The following is a 24,594-nucleotide window of genomic DNA, read 5'->3' as shown; positions in this document are numbered from 1 at the left end:
AAATTACAATCTGGTCTAAACATTATAATTAAAGTAAAAAAAAAAAATCAACCTTTTTAGTGTTGAAATAGGGGTAACAATGAAAACTATATCCTTCTGCAGCACTTACAAAAAAAGAAAAATGGAAAATTTAACAAAAAACAGACATTCTTACATTCTTTAAGAAATACCTGTGGGCTGGAAAATGGCATTTCAAATGTAGCGTATATACTCAGTTATAAGCCAACCTGAATATCAGCCGAGGCACCTAATTTTACTATAAAAACTGCATTAAAAATGTGCTAAAAAACTTGGCTTACACTCAAGTATATACCCAGGAAGAGTTGTAATGACCATTTTTTCCAAAATATTTCCCCAAAAATATCCATGTAAATATCCCAAATCGTCAGGCCAAATGGCAGTCACTGAAGATGAATTTTTAAAATGAATTTTCATGAATCCTTCTAATTTCATATCTAGAGGCAATTTACAGATCAAGGCCTCCAAACTTAGAGAAAAATATCTCTAGAGTGCATAATTTCCCCCCTGCAGATTAAATTCAGAATAAAGGAAGTACAGACAACATAATTATAGGTTACTTAACAATCAAACACATCAGTTAGTATTACAGAGATATATGTATACAAATATGTTGTCTATAAAAAAATTAATTGCCTAATTTACTGAAATAGTTATTTTTCTCTGGAGTGCTAGAGATATACTCTATAGATCTTCATTGAGATGGTTAAGTTTTCTTTTAAAAATTCCTACCATACAGAAGTAGGATCCTTCTTAACATTAAAAGCATGTCTTGTGCACTAGGTTGTATTTTCCTATCTGTTATTAAAAACTTGAAAGTTTCCATTAAAAAAAAAACACCCTCTCTTATCCTACCCCATCCCATAGCAATTTCAAAACTAAAATGCTCCCTATTTTTTCTATTCTATAATACCCAAGTAATCTAAGATGAATCCTTCTCAGTCTAATTTTTCTTAATAAAAACAGTCATATTAAATGCAGAGTAATTTTATGAATACCTCAATTCCTAAACTTAACAAGCCCCTTTGATTTAATGAGTCAATTACTAAAATAATAATAATCTCCTGGCTGTAGTATGAGTTGGAGAATGCCTAAATTAGGAAAACTGCCTCTTTAAATTAAGCGAGTAAAATAAGTAGGAGAGAAGAACTGAAAGATGAAGTAGGTAGAAGATGAAGTAGCTTCTATCTGTGGGCATAACATAGTAAGAATTCGTTCTTGATGACTCAGCACTTTCATCCTAATTTTAAACCAGCATGTTTTTGTATTTAAATCAATATCACAGGTAAAAATTGAACTCCTATACTTAATATGCTCATTTAGGAATATCTAAACAACTAAATATTTTTCTAGCAGTTATATGTGAGATGTCAAGTTTCTTCCTTTGAACATGATCATTAATAGTCAGCCCTTTAGGTCAGGAAAACGATGTGCCATAGAGGCAGCAGAAGAAGGAACAACCCAAAGGATAAAGTACATCATGTTAAAAAGAGATTATCTGGGAAAGCTTATGTAACAGTTATTAAGATAGCGATTCTAACTTGTTGGTCAGAAACAATGAAGAATGCATGTTTCCTAACACTTCCTGATGACCTAAGCTTTTATTCTATGCATCGAAATGATAAGAATTGCACTATTTCCATAACAAGAAAGGTTCCTGCTTCTAGAGCTTCCTATTGCTGCACAAGGACAACAAAAAACGTATTTTTACTAACTAGAGAATTTTAAGTGACATTTTTGTGTTAACTTCACAAACCATAGAATGCAATTTGAATATAAAATATATGAACAATATCCCACTTTGAACCTAGGTATACCATTAAACTATCATGTATAACTTCAAAGGTTAATTTTTCTGTCAGAGGCTAAATTTCAAATTTAATACTAATATTTCAAAGTGAACTAAGTTACTCCTAAAATATTACTAAATGATAAGATCTAAAAACGAGCTCATTAGATTTGGATAAAATTTAAAAATATTTCTTTGGATAAGTTAAAGAAAATTGTGCAAAGTAAAAACTAAAGTCAATGAACTCAAGCTAAAACTGAACTTCAAACTTGTCTATCGGTTTCCCTATGATAGTAGCAGAAAGTCAAGTAGACTTGCCTATATTAATCATAAGGTTTCAAAGACAAAAATAAATCTGAGTTTTTTGTACAGGTTGCAATGCAAGCTATTAAAGAGGAGATAAGGCCTTTTGGAAGTAACTAATGCTTGTTAAGGAATCAACCTTTAAATCACTGCCTACAAAAGGAAAGAAATATGATGAGGACAGAAGATACTTAAGAGGAGGTTACTGTGACAATGAAAATGCAAGAAAGCAGGTAACTTGACATTTGGCTTGTAGAAATCAAGAAACTAAATTCTCTTTTACCTTTTAAGAGCTCTTGTATAATTTATCAGAAGCATATTTTTAATTAATTTATATGTATTAACATCAATATTCACTGTGGAAAGATATAGTGCAAGTACTCAAAACAGCATGTAGGAAGCCAACCTACGTATTTTTACGGTGGTATAATAACCTCAATTAGAATACTCACAAGCCTGTAATTCATTAAAATTTAAAATAAAAAAGTATTTTAGAAGTGTGTTTAGGTAATAATCACTAGCTAAAACTCAAAGTTACCTCACATTCCATCCGCAGTAATGCACCAAGTAAAGGACCTCTCCACCTTCGACATCAGAATCTTTAATACTAGCTTCATACATTTTTTGATTTTTCCCTCGTCCATACCGCACTTGGACTTTCATGCCTGGTGGATAGCATTCAAATGCCTCTTCCTCATTGTTGTCAATATCATCTTCATCCTCTTCATCCTCCTCCTCCTCTTCTACTTCTTCATCATCTTCCTCTTCCTCTTTATTCGTTTCATCTCTTGAAAGGTTTAAAAAATTGCAGAGTTAATAAAAGATACTTCATAAGCTTTTCAGTTCCAAACCACATATACTGATCAATATTGTGGCTGTGAGTGTTCCGGGGAACAGCAGGTTCCATGTGTATGAAATTCTCTGAGTTTCAATATAATATTAAAAACTAAACTGTTTAAGATGATTATGGTTGCAGAAAGATAGTTATTAGTGAAAATGAATATTCAAAAACAAGTATGTTAAAAGAAAATTTCCATCAGCCAGAAGAATGGAGGTTGTGCTGAATATGAGTTATCAAGAAACTAGTAAGGTTGACTGCATAATTTGCCTGTGTCTTACATGTCAGCCAAAACAAAATAAAACAAAAAAAGTAACATTTTCTGAATAAAACTTATTTTTCATTTAAATATAGTTTCAGCCTCAGGATTAAAAAAATTTTTTTTTGGCTAGGAGAGGACATCATAATAGCAAAAATTCCAAATCTTGTAATAACCAAAATATTATTTTGTCTTTAAAAAAAATACTAACTTACTATGAACATCACTACAATTTCGATCTTCCTAAACTTCACCTCAATTTCTGTTCTCTTTGTTGTCACTGTTGTTAGGTGCTATCGAGTCGGTTCGATTCAAAGTGACCTCTGTATAACAATGAAACACTGCTCAGTCCTGCATCCTCCTCACAATTGCTGTTATGTTTGAGACCATTGTTGCAGCCACTGTGTCAATCCGTCTCGTCTTGTCGAAGGTCTTCCTTTTTCTTTCACGCTGCCCTTTTACTTTACCATGCATGATGTCCTTTTCCAGCAACTAGTCTCTCCTGACTGCTCTCTCTTCACCACTTAAAAAATCCATTGCCATTGAGTCCATTCTGACTCACACCAACTGAAGGGCAGAGTACAACTGCTCCCACTGGTTTCTGAGAGTAAATCTTTACAGGAGCAGAAAGCCTCATTTTTCTCTCATACAGCAGCAGGTGGGTTTGAACCAGTAACTTAGCGCAGTCTAATCTACCTACCACACAGTGCCACCAGGGCCCCTTATTACATACAAGGGGGCTTGAAAAACTTGATGGACAATTATCTTTTCACTCCATTTTTTTCCATGTACCTTTTGAAATCCTATTTACATCAAGTTTTAATTACAAATCCTTTCACTCTTCAAGTTTTAAAAATTGGTAGATGAAAAATCCAATTACAACTATATTAAACTACAATCAAATCATTCTAGATGATGCATGACAATCAATTTTATCTTCTCAATACTATATGTGCTAAAATTGAGCACTCATTTTTTATATTAAGCACTAATAACAAACTTCAAAATGAAATTCTAAGCTTTTTTAGTAAGTTTTTAATCTGTTGCATAGTATGTCTCTATTTATTATTAACAGTTTTCTCTCAAAAGGAATCATTATACGGTTGACTAATAGTAAGCATTATAAAATAAAAGTCACATGACAGAGAAGTAATCTTTCTAAATTATGGTTATAATAAAAACTCAGTTGTCAAGGACAAACAACCCTCTCGGGCAAACAGAATTGCTCCATCGAGTCCCAAGAACGTAAATACTTATGGAAGCAGACTCCTCCATTTTTCTTTTGTGGATTGGCTAGTGGATGAAAACTGCTGACCTTTCAGTCAGCAGTGGAACACTCACTACTATACCACCAAGGCTCCTTGTGGCCATACGTTACACAAAAAGCCTTTTTTTTTTTTTTAAAGCAATAACAGCCTTTTTTAGCAGTAACATACTCATCATTCCTAGTTATGCAATAAGTATTATAATCCCTTTTCATCTTTCTTACTATTATTAGAGGAAGGTGGCAGGGGAAGCCGAATATATTTGTTAAATCAAGATTAAAGTAGAAAAAGTTATCAAATGGTTAGTATCTGAAATACATCACAAAGTCTGTAAAGAATCTCTAGAATTATTCCTCTTTTAAAGACTCATTTATTGCTAAATGAACAGGTATTTTAAAGACCTGTAACTTGAAATCCAAAATATGTCCTTTACCACTAAATATTTTATATTAAATTTACATTTACATTAACTATTTATAATAAAAAATTAGAAACATAAAAATATTTAGTGATCAGAAATGTTTAGATGATAACCTATTGTTAAGAATTTTAAATAATAAAAATTAATCACTCTTTTCTACGCAAGAGTACTAAGTATATTATCATAAGATTATATCCCTGTATATCAGGGTTCTAGAGAAAGAAGTGTATTTTGTTGGCCATGATAAAAGAGTAGATTTATAATACAATGCATCCTACTTCTAACACCTAAAATACCACATAAGAGATAGGTGATAAACAATAGAAAGTCTATAAAATAAAAACTCTGAACTATATCTTCCTGCACTGAACACAACTATGAGATGCCAAAAGGACGCACAGCCATAGGTAACCAAGGCAAACTTTTATTTAATCTGGAAGGAAGACCAACTGCACACAGTGTAAGCATTTATTGTCAACCTCAGACACAACCCAAATGAAATGCACTCAAGAAATACACTAAGGTATAAAGAAACAAACAACATAGTTACTGGAAATCAGCCAAAGAAAATATTCCACTTTTCTAAGAGTTCAGTAGCAGATTCAGTTTAATGCACTCATTGAGAATGCCAAGAAAAAGAGCCTTTTAAAGTGTAAACTATAATAACCATTACATAGATTTAAAAGAGGGGGGAAGCTGAAGTATATTAACACACACAGAAGCACCCATACAGATTCAAGTTTATCTTTTACACAACTACCAAATGCAACATCAAGGATCTTCCAATTGAATTAATATAGAAACAACAAAATTTCCACATTTGAAGTCAAATTCCTCACAGTAGACAACAATAAAAAACAAAAACACAGCTACTCTTCATTAAGTACAAGCCAGCTAGAGTGTGAGTGGCACAAATGGTTACACGCTCAACTAGTTGAAAGGTTGGCGGTTCGAACCTACTCAGAGAAGCACTGTTAAGCCTTGGGAGATCTGTTTCCAAATCTACTTCAAAATAGCTCTACTATCTACATATGGTGTTGCCATGAGTAGAAATCAAGGCAGCAACTCACAGTAACAAACCAGTTACTGAAACAATCATTTTACATATATTAATTATTAAAATATTCTATTACTGGATACAGTGGATGATCAAAACTCTTGATAGGAGACATTTAGTTACTTAGACACAGCTTATTAGAAAATTATTTGGTAAAACTTTTTATTGCACTTATCAAATAAAATTCAGAAATTCATTTTCCACACTCTCAACATATAATGTTTATAAACATCGAGTAAATTAAGGAAATCACAACATGAAATTTTCATTGTGTAACATAAATATATTTGTGACTATCTTTAGTAACATTTTAAAAAGTATATATTATTGATCTAAAGGATTAATAAAATAATATATAAAATATAGTTTAAAAAGTACAATAAGCTAAAAGATTAAATTGAAATACTGAGATAATTATTAGGATCAAAGAAAAAACACAGTTTTGTCATATTGCCTTGCAAATAATAAATAAGACCAGAAATAGCTGTAGATTTTAAAATCAGACTTATTTAGGTAAAAAGCTGAATCCTTTATGAAGATTTTCAGTAGTTGAAATGGTGACAAGAAGCAGTAAGAAATTATTAAAATAACATTTATACACAAAGAAATATAACAAAACATAATATGTTTTCATCTATGCTTTATTTTGTTTTTCTCTTCTTTGGTATGTTTTTCTGCAGGCACTGGCCAAAATTTCAACAACAAAAAGTATAAGTATCCAGATAGTTCAAGGCAAACAGCTGAATTCTTATTTGGACTTATCTGAAATAGTCCCTACCAGTATTAAGCAGAAGTACTTCAAATATATGCACGTGTGCACAGAGAATTATAACAAATAATAATAAACAGACAACTTTTACTACACTCCAGTGAATCCACTTTATTTTTTCCCCTCTTCCATGTAAGTCTACATAATGAGGCCAAAATTTCAGAAAAATACAAAAGGATCAAGAAAAAGATCTTGTACTTATTTAAACAACACTAACAATGGAGCTGTTGGTTCTTTAAACTTCAGGAATAAGATTATTCATAGAGAATTATCTTTAAAATTCAAAGAGACTACTGACTGCATGAATTACTAAATAATTCATCATTGTAAATAGACAAAAACATATTTCAGTCACATAAAACATAATATAAAAATTTATATTTTCAAGTTTTTGCCATTTTAATTTTTTTACTTACAAAATACAAGTCTCAGAATCTACAGCTAACATACCATCTACAAAACACTGGAGAAGACCACCTTTCCAACTTTACTTAATCTGGTCAATCTGTAGGATTTAATAAAGCAATTAGTACTTTTATTAAGCTAAGTAATTTATAAATTTCCATGATGAGAGCAAGAAAAATGCTTCAAAAGAAGATCTTTTCTATAAATTTGTATTAGTCGGGTCTCTGAAAAGGCAAATGGTATTTACCTAGTCAAATGCTCACTCAATTATTCTAAATTTTGCCAAACTTAGATTAATACATGCACACACATCATACAAAGAACACATAAAAGAATTCATCTAGCCAAAATGCATCTTAACCAAAAACAAATCTCTTACCCAGATTTTGCTTTTTCTTCATCAGCTTCTACCTTTATGTTCATGGAATCATCTACCCTACTTATTTCATCATCTTGATCTTCCAAATTTTCATTTTCTCCGGATTTTTTCATGTTAACTTCTTTTTCCTGATCAGACTGGGCAGATACAGATTCTAATAAATTCTTTTTACTTCCCTAGAAAAAGATCAGAGGAACTAAACCAACAAAAGTAAAACTTTTCAGCCTAAACCTATGTTACAACAATGTTAGGTGCCAACCAATACTAGTATGGAGAAAAGTATTAATTATATTTAAAAAAATCCTAGATTCATAAAATCACGAGGCAAAATAGCTAAAAATATTTTGAATTATTATATTCAAAACCATACAAAAATACATAATGAAGAGAAATGTATATAGTGCTATCTATTAAAGTCTGGTAAGGATGTAGACAATGTCTATCAAAGGCAGCAAAGAACAATCAATAATATCTCATTTACCAGAGGTTTGATATTTTCTTTTCTTTCTGTGTCATCCTCCACAGTTTTTTCTTCTTCTTTCAGTGTTCTATTTCCCTCTTCTTCAATCTTTATTTCTTTGATATCTGATTCATTTTCTTCCTTAATTTTTATTTCTTTTACATTTTCACACTCCTTGTATGGCTTGTTAATAACTTTCTCAGGCAATGCCATCTGAAACTCAATATTGGCTGACCTACAATACTCTTCAAAACCATATAAGTACCTAAAAGTATGAAAATAAATTACATTTGGTGAAGGTATTTCAAAATATCACTGGTGAGCGGTTGCTTTTAAAATGCATTCATTTCTTTCTTTCTTTGTTTAAAACTCGGACACTGAATCATGTCAACACTAATTTATTCCAGTTCAGACACTTTCAATCTTTTTTACTCAAAGTGAAACAATTCACTTAAAAACTGGGCTGAAGCCAGTTTTAATGTTAACTGTAATAACAGTTAACGGTCATTATGATTATTCGTATAATCTATGCTATTTGATAAGCACTCCTTATGTTCAGTGCCAGGCACTGAGCATCTTCACATCTAAAATCTCATTTAATCACCAGAGTAACCCTGAGAAATACAAATGAGAGAATACGCTTACAAACTTATTGCCATCCAGTTGATTATGACTCACAGCACTTATACAGAGTCTCTAATATTAAAACTGTGAATTATATTATCTTTTTTCTTTTTGTCTGAGTCCCTGAAACTCTTAATCTTTACAAGAGTAAACAGCATCATCTTTCTCCTGTGGAGCAACAGGTGAGCTTGAATCACAGACCATGCGGTTAGTAGCCCAAAACTTAGTCTAAAGCATCACCAGATCTCCTTTGAATTGAGTCTTAGATAGGCAAATAAATGTCTAAGAGCACAAATTGCTAATAACTTACAAAGCTGTCCATCCCATTTATTTCACTATGAAAACCTTCATAAAATATCTCACAGATTTAATACTCTTTGCATGCAAAAATTATAATAATAAAAATATTTTATTTCTTCTAAGAAGAAAGAACGACCTTCAGTTGTAGTAAGCTCAATCTTGCTTTCTAGGAAAAACATTTAAAATAGCCTTATCAGGAATAAACACTATCTTACTTTTTATAAGCACATTTAACATTGTATCCTGCAGCTGAATTTAAGACAGGGATTCCAAGATCTTGGTAGACTTGTTTCCAGACAGCTCCACTTTCAATCTAATGGGCAAAATGAAATGAAAATTCACAAATTAAAAGGAGAAAATGAGAAAAAATTGATAAGTACAATTTATATATATATAAGTACTTATGTGCATATGTATATGTGTGTGTATATATATATATGTACACACACACAGGGTTTCAAAAATTTCATACAAGAATTCCACTATCATTTAGCTCTATTTTCCCACTGTTTTAAAGTTTCCTCATGTATATATGTATCGTTACATAAAAATGACCAAAATGTGAGTTATTGTTTTTTGACATATCCATCATCTATGTCTATAAATATCAACCACTTCACTAAGACAGTTTTGGCATCCTTGAGGTCACTCAAATTATGTTCCCTTTAAATTTTGAGTTCTGGAAACAAACAGCAGTGTGAATGGGCAAGATCAGGGCTCTAAGGTTGGATATTGTAAGGTTTTCCAAGGAAATTTTCATATGACAGACCTTCCTATCCCTCAAACAGAATCCTGATAACCTTCTGTACTGACCTCTGTGCCTTGAATTTAATTAGCCCGGCAGATTACTTTGGAAAACATTGTTTGGTTAGACCTCTTGTTGTTGTTGTTTTTAAAGGAACCTTAAAGAGACTAAGACAAGCATAATACTGAGATAACTTGTGTGCACACATCTGCTGATTACATAGACATGTTCAAGCATGTTTTGTTTGGAAGAAACCTGTGCATATACGAACTGGATCCCTAGTAGCAACTTAATTTATGAGTGAATATATATTTATACTTACTAGGTCTAATCTCAAAGGAATGAAAAATATTAAACTTGATAAATTCTAAATTAAAACTTGGGCTTATGACATTATCAAGTAAGTTTTAGTATTCCAACCAATCTCAGAGCATTACAAATATTAAAATTTAGGCCATTTAACTTGCAAATAAATGCTGACATAGCAATTACTAACACAGCACCTGGACTCAGGTTAAATTTTGTAATGAAGATACACACACCAAAAAAACCTGAAAAGATTTATTATTTCCCATGAATCTTACAAGTGAATCAAAGTAACTTTACTGGCCTTAGTAAGAAGCATTTTATGATGCAGAATACTCTCAAATGAACACATAACAAAACAGTTTCTTTCAATCTTTTCAACAAACATTGTCTCTCTCTGTGTGAAAGAACACAGGATACAAAAATATAGAGATCCATCCCTGCTCTCAAGGCTTTTATAGTTTGATAAACAAAAGAAAGAAAACTTCTATCAGCATGATTTTGCTGTTTACAGCAGAGTTGGGAAAATGTACTACTAAATTATTTTTTAAATCCCCAAACCTAAATTTTAATTAAATTTCAATGTGGTCTGAGGAAGACTAGCTCCATATTGTACTTTCTGTTTTCTTTATATTGTTAGGTATTTATTACTAGATGACCATTTAGAAATAGTAGCTACCTGACAGATGAAGCTGCATGGAAATCATTTCACATTCAATTCTGATACTTACATTATCAAATCCTCCAAGTTTGTGTACAAGTCTGAATAATTTAAAGAGATTCAAATTGCGATACCCAAGAACAGGTCTTTTGTTAATAGGTGTGCCTAATAAAAAACACAAAGTGCATTAGAACCAAACTACACTTTAAGTTTGATATGTTAAAAGGATTCAAGAATAACCACTGAAATATATAGTGTAAAAGTGTACTTAAAATAAAAAAAAAGATAACTCATCATTGCCTCTGTCTTCATAGGACCCATCTTCCCTCTGCTTCTGTGTCCCTTCTCCACTTTCATAAGGACACTCCTCATGTTGGATATGGACCCACTCCACCCCAGGATGACCTCAAGTTAACTGATGACATCTTCAGAGACTCTGGTTCCAAATAGACTTCATATACTTTTGGGGACACAGTTCAACTTAGACCACTAAGGTTTCGAGTATATCTGAAGAAGTGGGAATGCTGGTCAACAGGAAAATGCATTTGGATTTTGACCAATGCTGTTAATCGACACGGGCAGGAATGAGCTCTTGTCCTCTTCATGGCACTGCTTAGGAGTGCTTGTGTCCTCGCAGCTTTGTCTGCAGGGAGTGCTGACAACTTTTGGATATCAGTCAATCTGATAGATAAACATATTGATGCAAAATCTTGATGTGGTTCTAATTTGCATTTTTCTCATGACGAATGAGACTCACATCATATCATATGTTTATGAGTCATTTGTATTTGTTTCCATGGGCTGACTGAAGATGCCCTTTGCTTTTGGAGTATGGGTCTTTTTCTCCCCGATGTCTAACAGCTTTTTAAATATAAAGATGAACCCTTTTCCTGAAATATGAGTTATAATATTTTCCCCAATTTGTCATGTGTGATGACTTTGTGGTGTTTGTTTGCCACACATAATAATTATGTTTAAGCATTAGTTTATTAAAAAAATTCCTAAAACAATACACAACAAAAATCTTTGTTAATCAAAGACATGTTTCTAAGCCCAGTTGTTATGTTCTCCAACACCCCATACCCCCCGCAAATTATCAAATTTTTTAAAGAGTATATTATTTTATTCTACTTTCATGCCCCTGGGGAACAAAAGAATAAATATGAAATAAAGGAAAACCTAAGTATTGAGGTAACTGATAGGAAAGATAAAGACATCTTCCTTATATTTTACTGATTTCCTATTACTCTAAACAATGACTCAAAAGTAAAACTATACTCTTGTCTCATTCTAACATAGTTTACTGTAGGACAAGGGTACTGAACCAAACTACCAAGCAACTAGTAAATGGTAAGGGAGATTAAAGGGTAGAGATAGGTAATGAAAGACCCTTTGTGAGGACAAACAACGGAAACACAGATAGGAACTGAAAATACAGGGAATCCAGGACCAGTGGTGTGAGTGGCGAAACAGGGAGGGTAGAGGGAGAGTGGGTAGGAAAGAGGGAACCGATTACAAGGAACTATATGTGACCTCCTCCCTGGGGGACGGGCAACAGAAAAGTGGGTGAAGGGAGATGTTGGACAGGGCAAGATATGACAAAATAACAATTTATAAATGATTAAGGGCTTATGAGGGAGGGGGCAGAGGGGAGGGATGGGAAAATGAGGACCTAATGCTGGGGCTTAAGTGGAGAGAAAATGTTTTGAGAATGATGAGGGCAATGAATGTACAAATGCGCTTTACACAATTGATGTGTGTATGAATTGTGATGAGTTGTATGAGTCCCTAATAAAATGATTTAAAAAAAAAAACCACAGGCAAAGGGAGACAATGGATGGTGTAAGCTACGAAAATAATAATTTATCAGGGGTTCACTAGGGTGGGAGAGGGAGGGGGGAAAAAGGAGCTGATACCAAGGGCTCATGTATAAAGAAAATGTTTTGAAAATGATGATGGCAACATATATATAAATGTGTTTGATATAACCGATGTATGGATTGTTATAAGATTTGTAAGAGCCTCTAATGAAATGATTTTTTTAAAGGCCCTTTGTAAAACACATATGACTGGCACAAACATGTTTTGTTATTTTCTCTAACACTAAATTTTATTAATTTTCCTTATTTTTTCACTTCTCATACAAAATCTTAACTAGCAGCATATACCTTCTTAGACAAAGGCTCAGTCAAATAAGGGAATAGTATAGGACTCAAAAGCATTTCATATTAAATAATTAAGTCATTCCTACATTGTGGTAGCCACTACAATTTGAGAAAAAGAAGACAAGACAGTTTCTCATCAACTTTACAAACATGGATTTAAAGACATAAATTCCCAGAGGAAAATAGCACCTCCAAATAATTACTTTGTACTAGTGTCTTCCAGGAGAGGAGAAGCTAAACTCTGACCAAGAAGATAAGCAACGATCATAACTATTGGAGGCCTAAGTAGGTCATCACTGTAAATTAAATGGATAGTACTGATAATATATGTTCCTCTTTTTCCCAATCTTTGCATTTCTTTTTTTTTTTTTTGCATTTCTTTAACAACATTAAGCAAATTCGATAAACTGAACCAAGCCTCACAAGAGATTATTGTCATCTTTATCTTATTTCTAAATCTATATGGATGGTTTACTTCTAGTTAGTTTTATTTGGATGAGTCTTAAGAAGACTTAGTTATCTGTTTTAGTATGGGTATGTACTTGACAGTGTTTGCATGTTGACACACAGGCATGCATGTACACTTAACACACACACACAAGCAAGTTATCTCAAATTGAATTAAGAGGAAGTTTTTTACTATATATTTTTGTGTAAACATTACAATTTTACTATGATTCTATGCTGTCATTGCTACGTAAGGGTCCTTTGGGGGCCTGAGGTAGGAAAGTGGATTGGTAGGACACTACACATATATTTATGGGTCCATAGGCATAAAAACCATTAAAGACTTTCAAATCCCTCATTCTACAAGCACTTATGTAACAATCATAATGCTTGATGTTAGTGATATCAGCATAAAAAAACAGCTGCCAGTGACTTGAACAGAATATTTAATTTTAGAAAATAAAGTATCTATCAAAAGTCTACAAAATTGATGTTGAACTAAAAAACCAACAACAAAATAGCCACTCACCTCGATCTTCCATAAATTTGTACAACTGTTGAAGAAAGTTCTCTCTTTCTTCTGGAAATGGTTCTATTTCATCCTAATTTTAGTCACAGAAGAAAATATTTTGTTTGGTTAGGCATTTTAGTAACAGCAACAGATTTCCTATCAACAGTACAAACTAATACTAATTAAAATATTTCAAAGACTTATTAAATTAATATTAAGCTGTGAAAAAACATACCCTGTACTTTTTATGATTTATAGAGAAATGTAATCTAAAATGTATCTCAGTAGTTAGAATACCAAATAAAAACTCTTGTGAAAAAAATGAGACTACCAAGATGTGAATGTGTTTTTTAATGAAGTAGATATCCACTCTTAAAATCAGGGTTATAGGCTTAAGAAAACTATCTTTCTCTTATATTAAAATGGGTCAAATTTTAACACTAAAACTAACCTATTATTGCTCCCTAAGGAACTCTACAAATTTGGGTGCCATTACTTTAATTGCCTGTATCCTTCATTATAAAAAACCCCACTGTATGATAGTTCAAGCTTATGAAATCAGTAAAGTGGGGAACAAACTTGATCTACAATACCTGAAGATTCAGACTTAGGGAAATCTTCAAGTAATAAAATAGTTCCCCGATTTGTCAATTACAAGGGAGAGAGACTAGCTTCTTGCTGCTGTGGCCAGGGGCTGTGGTAGAAGGGAGCTGGTCCTGAAGCAACCTGCAAGGAGCAGGGTAGTAGGTAAGATTGAGGTATTCATGAAGTCAGTGGCTTTTATCCATTCAACAAACATTTACTGAGTACTGAGCCCCTGTAAGTTTAGGGACTATCAGTCGGTCACTGCCATAGAGTCGATTCCGACTCAGAGCGACCTTATTTATAGGACAGAGCAGAACTATCCCTGAGGGTTCCTGAGAACAGTAACTCTTTAGGCACTATGATACTAAATCATAGAAAAGAAAATTAAGCTCTGGAGCCTCTTGTTTAAGAACTATATATTCTTAGGAACAATTTCGGAGAAAGTGATTCAAATATGCTAAAGTTAAGCTTTAATTACTGCATTTAAATTATAACACATTTCAATACTAAGAGTAAAGACTACATTTTTCAATTGATAGTCTCAATGAATCCAAATAAATAATTTTTATTTAGAAAACCTTGAGTCTAATGCCAATGTCCTCATAGACATAAGAAGGTAGACAACAGCTAAGGAAGACCTAAGGTTAACTAATATATCTGAATTATGGTCTTGGTGATCTGTACTCATTATACCATGGACTGCAAAAAGAATGAACAAATATATCCTGGAGAAAGTACAACCAGATGACACTCAGAATGAGGAATGGCAAGACTATGTCTCAATTACTTTTTCCATATTATAAGGCGGGACCAGTCCCCGGAGAAGGATATTATGTTTGGGAAAGTAGAGAGTCATCAAAATAAGATGAAGAACTCACAAAAATGGGTCAATACAGTGGTTACAAAGGTGGGTTTTAAACATAGAAGATAATATGAAGATGGCAGTGCTTCATTCTGTTGTCCGTATGGATGGCTGCTGTGCCTCAGAACAGAACTGACTGCACCTCATACAACAGTGCCAATGAACCACTGAGACTTGTCATTTTATTTTAAAGACTAGAATATATGAGAGCTTCAAAATGACTGTGAAAAATGCCATTATCTTTTAGTTCCATTTTTCCATAAACCTTTTAAAGGCCCTTATAAAATGCAAGTTAAAAATAAAACAAAATAAGAAAAAAATCATTTTAAAAGCCCCATATTAGTAAACTAATAGGTTTGATAGTTGAGAAAATATATATATATCTTGCTTATGAAAATTTATATTTTCCAATTTGAATATAGTCTACTTATGCTAGGTTTTTGTTAAGGGATGGTAAAGATTCCCAGTAATGGGCAGTCACCATTCATGTGTCAGTGGTAGACTACTGTTTCAATGATGCTGGCCAGGTTTCAGCAGAACATCCAGACAGAGAGATAGGGAGTAGGAAGAAAGATCTGACACAATCTACTTCCAAAATTCTGCCAAAGTAAACTCCCTGGATAACACAACACAACACAGCACAACACAGGTCCAATCAGCAACCATTCAAGGGGATGGGAAGAATTCAGCAGTTTTTCATTTTCTTGTGCAAAAAGTAACCATGAGATGAAGGCAAACTGCCCAGTCCAATACTAAAAGTGAGATATAAATCTAAAGATATCTATTTTCTAGACATTATCTTAAATGTCCCCACTGTACAATATTTGGCTTTGTAAACTGTCAAATTTATTCCTATTAAAAAATGTTCAGGTGAAGTTGGTTCTTTAAAGAAAGACACCCTTCAGGCCTGGAACCAAATTTACCCTTGTGGCTCAACTTTCAGTCAAAAAATTGACAAACCTGTAAAGTGAACAGTAAGTTTGGGGAGGTATACACTCCTTAAACTAACCAACCATGTGAAATTAGAAGGGTACTTGCCCAGGAACAAAGCTCAAATTCAGGAAGGGATAGGAAGACGGATAACTGAAAATGGTAAACATAGGGAGAGTGTAAAAAGTGCTATTACATTGTGAGGACTAGAAATGAAGCTCTGAAAAATTTCACCCAAAAACCACAAGTTAAAAAAAAACCAATTTAAATGAACACTGTAGGTACACATATACATAACTATAAAGGTCAGTAGTGAGTTTGGTTTGGGTTTGAAAGTCCTTATCCTTGAGGAGAAAACAAGTAGAATCAAGGGGAGTTGGAGAAATATGTATAAGGGAGCTTGAAAAAGTCTCTGGAAAACATTCCGTATGCTTGATAAAAATATACACAAGTTATGCTATTAGTAGCTTAGACCAGTAAATAGAAGATTTGACTTTCCAGAGGATGTGTGAAGTGATGGTTCATATAATACTCTTCAGATGCGGCAAATAAGCAGGATTTTGAAAAGTAAACAGGAGTATGGCGATAGTGATCAAAAGGAAGAAAGGGTGTTTAATTTCATAAAGCTACAGAATAAAGTTAGCTTCAGAATATAGTTCAAAGGGGTAAATATATCAAAAGTGACAAGGAGATAATAGACTATAAATTACGTTCTAAATAAAAGGTTGGCTTTTACAATACTAGTGACAATGAGCTACTGAAGAGGTTCTAAGAAAAAAGAAGAATTGTTCATTTTAAGTAGAAAGCAGAGAAGCTTATAAAAGGGAAAAGTGATATTCCATGTTCATTAAAGATAAAATATAATCTTCAAAATAATCAGATTTTTATTAATACTATTTACCACAACTGGCAGAATTTCAAAATTTTACCTGAAATATTATACACTGACCTTAAATTACAGTTTCTGAATACATTAATAAAATTGGCAACACTACCAAATATTAGCATCCTTCATTATGTGTCCCACCCACCAAGTAACTTTTTAACTGAAGTCATTGAGAAAGTCAGGGAAGAGGGCTTTGCCACAGCCAAACCTAAAGCCCTAGTTAAGGTAAAATAAAAAGCTTGAGCTACTTAAACCCTAAAAATTCATTAATTACTTATTTTTGGCCCAATAGTACTACATACTCACATGACTTGAGATTTTTCTGAATCAGATGATATTAATTTGATTTTTACACACTAGTTTTAATACTAAATAGATGATTATAGGTTTCTGAGTATTACAATAATGTGCGGATATAAAACTTTTATGACGAGAGAACTAGCTACATGTTGGTGAAAGGCATTAGTTTCACTGAATTAATATAATGTGTCTATTTCTCTAATTATATGACTAACCAAAACGGTAACAAGATGTGAAACATTTTTGAGGTTGCTAGAACTACAATATATTTCTATTTTAATGTAAGTAAGCAAAGTACTAGAATATGAAGATTATCACAATAAACTTTTGTTATAAAATTTCTAATACTAAAAATATTCAAGTGATTAATGATATTATGACAACTCCTAACCCATAAAGAAAATCTGTCAATTATAATTTTAAAAGGCATTAGCTATTTTTACTTCTTCTTCGCTGCTATTATCTTCCTTTTCTTTTTCATCATCTTCCTCCTCTTCTTCCTCCTCTGCTTCACTGCTAGAACTATCTTCTTTCAATTCAGTCTTCCAGTGAGCAGGTATAGTTCTACTTTGGTGAAACTCAAGCGCCTGATCAAAAGCTTGCAAAGAAACCATAAATTACAAAAACTGAAGACACAGGACAAATGACTTGTATAAACACAATAAATATGACAAAGAAAAACGACTGTGCTACTTTCCTCTAGCTCTTTAATGCTTCCTTCCCCCCACTATCATGACCTCAATTCTACCTTACAAATTGGATTAGACCAGAGCATGCACACTGCTACATATAAGAGCCTGCAACACAGGGCCAACAAGGAGAGCAGAGATACCAGGAGGATTAGGGGAGTGTGGGGGGAGAAAGGGGTTATTGATCACAAGGCCCAACCTAGAACCCCCTTCCCAGGGGGACAAATAAAGGAAAAGTGGGTTAGGGGCGACGGGGGACAATGTAAGATATGGAAAAAATAATCTATGACTTATCAAGGGTTCGTGAGGGAGGGAGGGCGGGGAAGAAATGGGGAGCTGATATCAGGGGCTCAAGGGGGAAGAGAATGCTTTGAAAATGATAATGGCAGCATTTGTGCAAATGTGCTTGACACATTGGAGGAATGTATGGATTGTGATAAGAGATTTTAAGAGCTCCCAATAATAGTATTAAAAAAAAAACTACTCTGCGAATACACTGAGATTTAAGTGTTTACTCTGTGTCAGGCAATATGCTAAATGCCTTTTCATGTAGCAAATCATAAACACCTAAGAATTTTATGGGTACTACTACTTTTATTTTATAGATGATTAAAACAAAGATGAAAAAGTTTTATTTGAAAATCAAATTTTTACAAATAATTTAATCTAATTATGTACTCAGCAATTATTAAAGAGTATATCAGGGGCAAAACATAATAAATATGTAATATGTAAAAATTTACTATAAACAATATTCTATACATTGTAGTAAAGCCTGAATTAAGATAATTAATGTTTTATTTACTAGGTAAAAGCTACACTATAATAGCTGATCATATAGTTACTTCCTACTTTGTAGACTATTGGCTCTAATAATATAGAAAGAAAACAATTTCTGATAATGAAGACAATTATATTTAAAAACCGTTATATATAATCAGATATAATTTTAGGAATACAAATTTAGAGACAATTTTTTTTCCAAAAAGAAGAATTAATCTTAAAAAACACATCAAAAATGTATAAATTATGTGGTAATTTACTCTAAAATAATTCTTACCTTGTTTTAATACAGCATCAGACTTTGGCACAGCATCACTAGTAATTTCACGGACATCTTTTCTTGGTACTGAAGTGCTATATTTTTGATTTATAAAGAAAACATTAAAACATACAGTTTCACTAAGAGTCTAGGCAAATAGATACCACTGAACATATGGAAAGAAAATTTGACATTTACAACGAAACAATAGTACTGCAGGTTTTAAATCCCAGAATGTTAAAATATATAATCATCAACAAAAGAAATTCACTTTAACAGATGTTTTATAAGCAAGGTTTTCACAAATATTTGCTTAAATGCAAAACTTAAAACTGCTTATATCAAATATAAAAATATTTGAGAAAACTATATACATTTTTCAAAAAGAGTATGAAATTACCATAATCTTGAGATAATCAAAGAAAGTTGTGAAGGGGGATTACATAATTTAAAATGCATCCTAAATACCTCCAATATGTACTCGAAAGCCTTTCAAGGACCTTCAGGAGGGGTCAGAGCTGAGCAATATTATATACCATACATACTAGAGTATAAGCCAACCCGAATATCAGCTGAGCCACTTAATTTTGCCACAAAAACGGCATTAAAAATCTGTTGGAAAACTCGGCTTATACACGAGTATATACAGTATTTCACATGTATTTCCTGCTTTAAACCAGTGATCATTCTGTTTCCAACATACAGAGTAGGTAGTGTAAAACTGAAGGTAGGATTGAAGCCCCAGGTATTAACTATGCACCTAAAATAATTATCTACTCACTTCCTCCCTGCCCAACTAAATTATTTTGAAACAAACTGCAAACAGTATAAGGTATCGTTTAAAATATTTTACTACAGGGCTTTTAAAAGAAAATGATCTGTTTCTTAAAATATAACTTTATCATTATTACACATCAAAAAACTAACAATAATTTCTTAATACCATGGAGCCAGTATTCAATGTTGAGTATTCAAAATTTTATTGTCTCAATCTTGTTAAAAGTTGTATTCACACATTATTTTTTAAAATTTCACTTCAGATTTTGAAAACCGAAGACCAAATCTTAGTCATCAACTAATCTTAGTTTAAAACATATGGCTTCTCTAATCATAAAATTCTAAAGAAAAAACAATTTCAAAACCCAGCTCTAAATACTTCATTCTTAACAAAAATAAAACAAAATCAATTGCTGCAGAATTTGATTCTAACTCACAGAAGCCCTATAGGGAAGAACAAAACTGGCCCCCAGTTTTCAAGTCTGTAATTTTTATAAAAGTAGCTCTGGTAGTGCAATATTCAAGTTGCTTGGCTGAAAACTGAAAAGTCCACAGGTTAACAAAACCCCAATTGCTCCATGGGAAATATGAAGTAGTCTGTTTCCATAAAGATTTACATGCTTGAGAACTCTATGGGACAATTCTACTTATAGAACAGGGTTGCTATAAATTGGAATTAATTTGACAGCAATGGGCTTTAATCTTTATAGAAGCAAATTCCTAGGAAAAACCTATTTTATTCAATAGACAACAGGTCAATCTTTTATACAAATATAAGTATTAGACATCCATAATTATATATTCAAAATAAACTATGTAAATCCATTTCATTAAGTATATTAGTAAAATATTACATATCAAATTTACCCCCAACAAATCACTATTACAAACCAAATAACAAATTAGACAGAATAGGCACAAAATAACAGAAAACATACAACACTATAAATTGCTACAAAACTTAAAGAAAATACAAAAAAAGGGTCACTCTTTGAAGAATTTTGCTTTAGTCACTTTAGTGATTAAGTATTTGAAAACAAATAAAAATTTAAAATCCTATTTGGATATTAAATAGCATATATTTCTAACTAGCCATTAAAGAAAGTAGTCATCTGAATCTTCAAACTAAGATATACTTACAATTTGCCATCTTTGAATGAGCGAACAAGAATATTGTCTTTCTTTACAGCAATCTCATCACTACAATCAGGGCACACCACCTTAAAAAAAGTGAAACAGTTTTATCTAAAAGTATATTTATAAATAATTACAGAAATACCTGCTACTCAGACCCTTTTAAAATTTGGCTTATGTTTAAAAACTTACTTTAGTTTGAAGTTACACAAACACATATAAGACGATATAGAAGTAACTTAAAATTTCTATTTGTTATGCATTCAGCTCTGAATAATTCAGATAGTTTTATGAGAGCGTCTGGATCAAAGCTAAGAGAACGTTGCGATTGTCATCTGCCCGAGAGTCTCTTCCACTTGTGATGTTCCCACATATGCAGAGTATGATTGTCCCATCGGGTTTGCATGGTGGTGATCTTTAAGGAGATCACCAGGCCAGGCCTATCTTCCTATGCACCACTGGTTGGGTTAAAACTATCAACCGTTCAAGTACTAGTTGCTGTTGTTGGGTGCTGCTGAGTCAGTTTCAATTCACAGTGACCCTATGAACAAGAGAAAAAAACACTACTCAGTTCGGCACTATCCTCTCAACTGTTCTTCTGTTTAAGCCCATTGTTGAAGGCAGTGTGTTACTCCATCTTGTTGAGTGTCTTCCTGTTTTTTTGCTGCTCTTTTACTCTACTAAGCATGATGATCTTTTCCAGGGACTGGTCTCAAAGTAAGTGAGATGAAAGTCTCACCATCCTTGATTCTACGGAGCATTCTAATTGAATTTGATTTGTCTTTTAGCACTCCACAGTACTTTCAATATTCTTCTCCAGCACCACAAGCCAAATGCATCGATTCTTCTTCAGCCTTCCTTATTCAATGCATATGAGGCAAATGAAAATACCACAGCATGGGTAAGGCGCACCTTAATGCTCAAAGTAACACTCTTGCTTTTCAATGCTTTCAAGAGATCTTGTGCAGCATATTTACCCAATACAACATTTAATTTGATGGCTTAGCTGCTATTTCCATGAGCATTGATTGTGGTTTCAAGTAAGACAAAACTCTTGACAAATTCAATCTATCCTCTATTTATGATGATACTACCTATTGGTTTAATTTTGAGAATTTTGGTCTTCTTTACATTGAGTTGTAATCCATACAGAAGGCTGCAATCTTTGATTTTCATCAGCAAGTGTTCTAAGTCCGCCTCACTTTCAGCAAGCAGGGTTGTGTCACCTGCATGTTGCAAGTTGTTAATAATTCTTCATACAACCCAGCTTCTTTGATTATTTGCTAAGCATACAGATTGAGTAAGTATGGTGAAAGGATAACGCTGATGCACATCTTTCCTGATTTTAAACCATGAAGTATTCCCTTGTTCTGTTTGCACAAGTGCCTCTTGATCCATGTACAGGTTCTGCATGAGCACAATGAAATGTTCTAGAGTTCCCATTCTTCTCAAAGTTATCCTCCAGTTTCTCATGATCCACACAACTGAATGCCTTGACCGAGTCAATAAAATACAAGTAAACATCTTTCTGGCATTCTATGCTTTCAGCCAAAATCCATCTGACATTAGCAATTACATCTCTGTTCCACATCCTCTTCTGAAATCAGCATGAATTTCTGGCAGCTCTCAGTCAATATATTACTACAATCCTTAGTGGATGATCTTCAACAAAACTTTACATACATGTGATATTAATAATATTGTTCTATAATTTGCACATTCTGCTAGGTGGTACAAATATCAATCTCTTCTAGTCAGTTGGGCAAGCAGCTTTCTTTCAGATTTCCTTGCATAGACAAGTGAATGTTTCCAGTGCTTCATCAGTTGTTAAATGATTTCAGTTAGGATTCCATCAATTTCTGGGGCCTTGTTTTTTCAGCCATGGAGCCTGGTGGTATAGTGGTTATGCACTGAGCTGCTATCCGCATGGTTGGCAGTTCAAAACCACCACCAACTCCATGGGAGAAAGACTAGGCTTTCTACTATAAATAGTTACAGTCTCAGAAAACCCACAGGCAGTTGCTATGAGAGTGTATTGAGTCAATGGCAGTGACTTTAATGTTTTTGACTAATGCCTTCAATGCAGCTTGAACGTCTTTCAATACCGTTGGTTTTAGCTCATATTCTAATTCCTGAAATGGTGGAATGTCAATTAGTTCTTTTTAGTACAGTGACTCAATGTATTCTTTTCATCTATTAAGGTTAATTAACTCAGACACTAGTGTGACCAAGTATTAGCAAACAGTAAGATTCATTCCGTGTCTGGGTGCAGACTGACTGAGGCAGAATACTGTGTCACCCGGGGCTAAGGCTATAACATCCATCTGCCCGGAGTTTAGGAACTAGTGTCCTTAATATAATGTACAGAAATGAGGAATGGGTTTGGCCACTCTGCAGTGGAAAATACAGGCTGAGATTTTCTCATTGGATCCACATCATAAAAGCTCCATGTAGCCATTGTAGCTTGTCATCATTCATGGTTCACTGATTTCTATGTGATTTTCACCATCCTTGGTTCTCTGGTTTCTGGCAAAGGTATATTCCCATTTGTGCAGAACATTTTATGTGGTCAGCATTGGGGTAAACCTTTATAGGATAGACTCGGGAGCAAACAGGGAGGCACTTGGTTCATAGCGCTATTTAGCTTTACACATCTTCTTTTGGTGCTTCTAGGATCATTCAATCTTTTGTCCATAGATTCTTTCACCAATGTAACTCAAGATTTGCATTTTTTTTTCCCTTGAGTTCTTTCAGTTTAAGATATGTTTTTTGATTTTCATTTCCTAACCAAAGGATAGAAATGGAATTAGACCTCAGAATACATTTGCTAATATGTTATTTAACATTCTTAAAAGATACAGATATAATGTTCTATGTATTCTGTATATTTATATATTTATTTTAACAAGTTTAATACTAATCATTCTTTTTTAAAAAAAGGAGTTAAAGAATGTATACCTTCTAGAGCCCGTCTATGACATACTGTTAATATTTTTAAAATTATTTTATTTAAAAATGCTGGTTTTTTCCTCCAAACTATTTTATTAGACGCTAATCCAGACATTACAATATTCCATAGTTCAATCACGTCAAGTAGTATTGTGCAATCGTTATCAAAATCAGTTTCAACCAGACCAAATTCAGGGGTACATATGGTAGCCAACTAAAAAGGGGGAGGGAAGAGGGTAGAAAGGAGAAAGAAAAAAAAATGTGTGGCGGGGGAATAGGGCACTGACCCACCCAAGGGGAGGGTATCATTTGCATCTCCACAGGGAAAGAGGGACCAGACTTAAACCCAGTGTTACAGGATGCGAATGTAGCATGCCGGCAAGGAGTGGGGAGCCAGTGCAAGGGCCTATGGGACGGGTCCCCATACTACCTACGTGGACAACTGCCCCTCTCTCCAGAAGAATTTACTTTAGAGGACGTCACTGAAGCTGCAGCTAGGGGAGAGGTGCATGTCTGATCAGAGGAAGAAATGTGCATGTCTGATCAGAGGAAGAGAGTGGGGCACATCCTGGCCCACCAGGCCTGGAGGACGATATCCCCGCTCTGAACAGCCAATGAAGAGTGGACCATATGGCTGATCCCACTACAAGACACGCTGTCCCTTGCTGGCTCAGGGCCCTAAGGGGGACAACACTGGAGACTCAGTGCCGGGACTGGC

At 33.5% G+C, this 24,594-nt stretch overlaps 1 protein-coding gene across 3 annotated transcripts in view; it reads right to left on the bottom strand.

The window, feature by feature from the left end:
* The window catches only part of ARID4B (AT-rich interaction domain 4B), a 173,299-nt gene that overhangs the window by 50,133 nt on the left and 98,572 nt on the right, over positions 1 to 24,594 (bottom strand). The window contains exons 9-17 of one of the 3 annotated variants that reach the window (XM_045297860.1): positions 20,934 to 21,013; positions 19,035 to 19,111; positions 17,729 to 17,883; positions 13,741 to 13,813; positions 10,670 to 10,764; positions 9,103 to 9,200; positions 7,985 to 8,228; positions 7,504 to 7,679; positions 2,649 to 2,897 (exon numbers count right to left, since the gene is read on the bottom strand). In XM_045297860.1, coding sequence (XP_045153795.1) covers positions 2,649 to 2,897; positions 7,504 to 7,679; positions 7,985 to 8,228; positions 9,103 to 9,200; positions 10,670 to 10,764; positions 13,741 to 13,813; positions 17,729 to 17,883; positions 19,035 to 19,111; positions 20,934 to 21,013 — 1,247 coding nt within the window. The remainder of the gene's footprint in view (positions 1 to 2,648; positions 2,898 to 7,503; positions 7,680 to 7,984; positions 8,229 to 9,102; positions 9,201 to 10,669; positions 10,765 to 13,740; positions 13,814 to 17,728; positions 17,884 to 19,034; positions 19,112 to 20,933; positions 21,014 to 24,594) is intronic. The other 2 variants (XM_045297861.1, XM_045297862.1) reach the window with 2 other exon arrangements.

Source organism: Echinops telfairi, unplaced genomic scaffold (assembly GCF_000313985.2).
Source record: "Echinops telfairi isolate 266 unplaced genomic scaffold, ASM31398v2 ScPeMD7_7424;HRSCAF=8462, whole genome shotgun sequence".
Lineage (NCBI taxonomy): Eukaryota > Metazoa > Chordata > Mammalia > Afrosoricida > Tenrecidae > Echinops > Echinops telfairi.
This window is presented reverse-complemented; position numbering and strand designations above follow the sequence as displayed.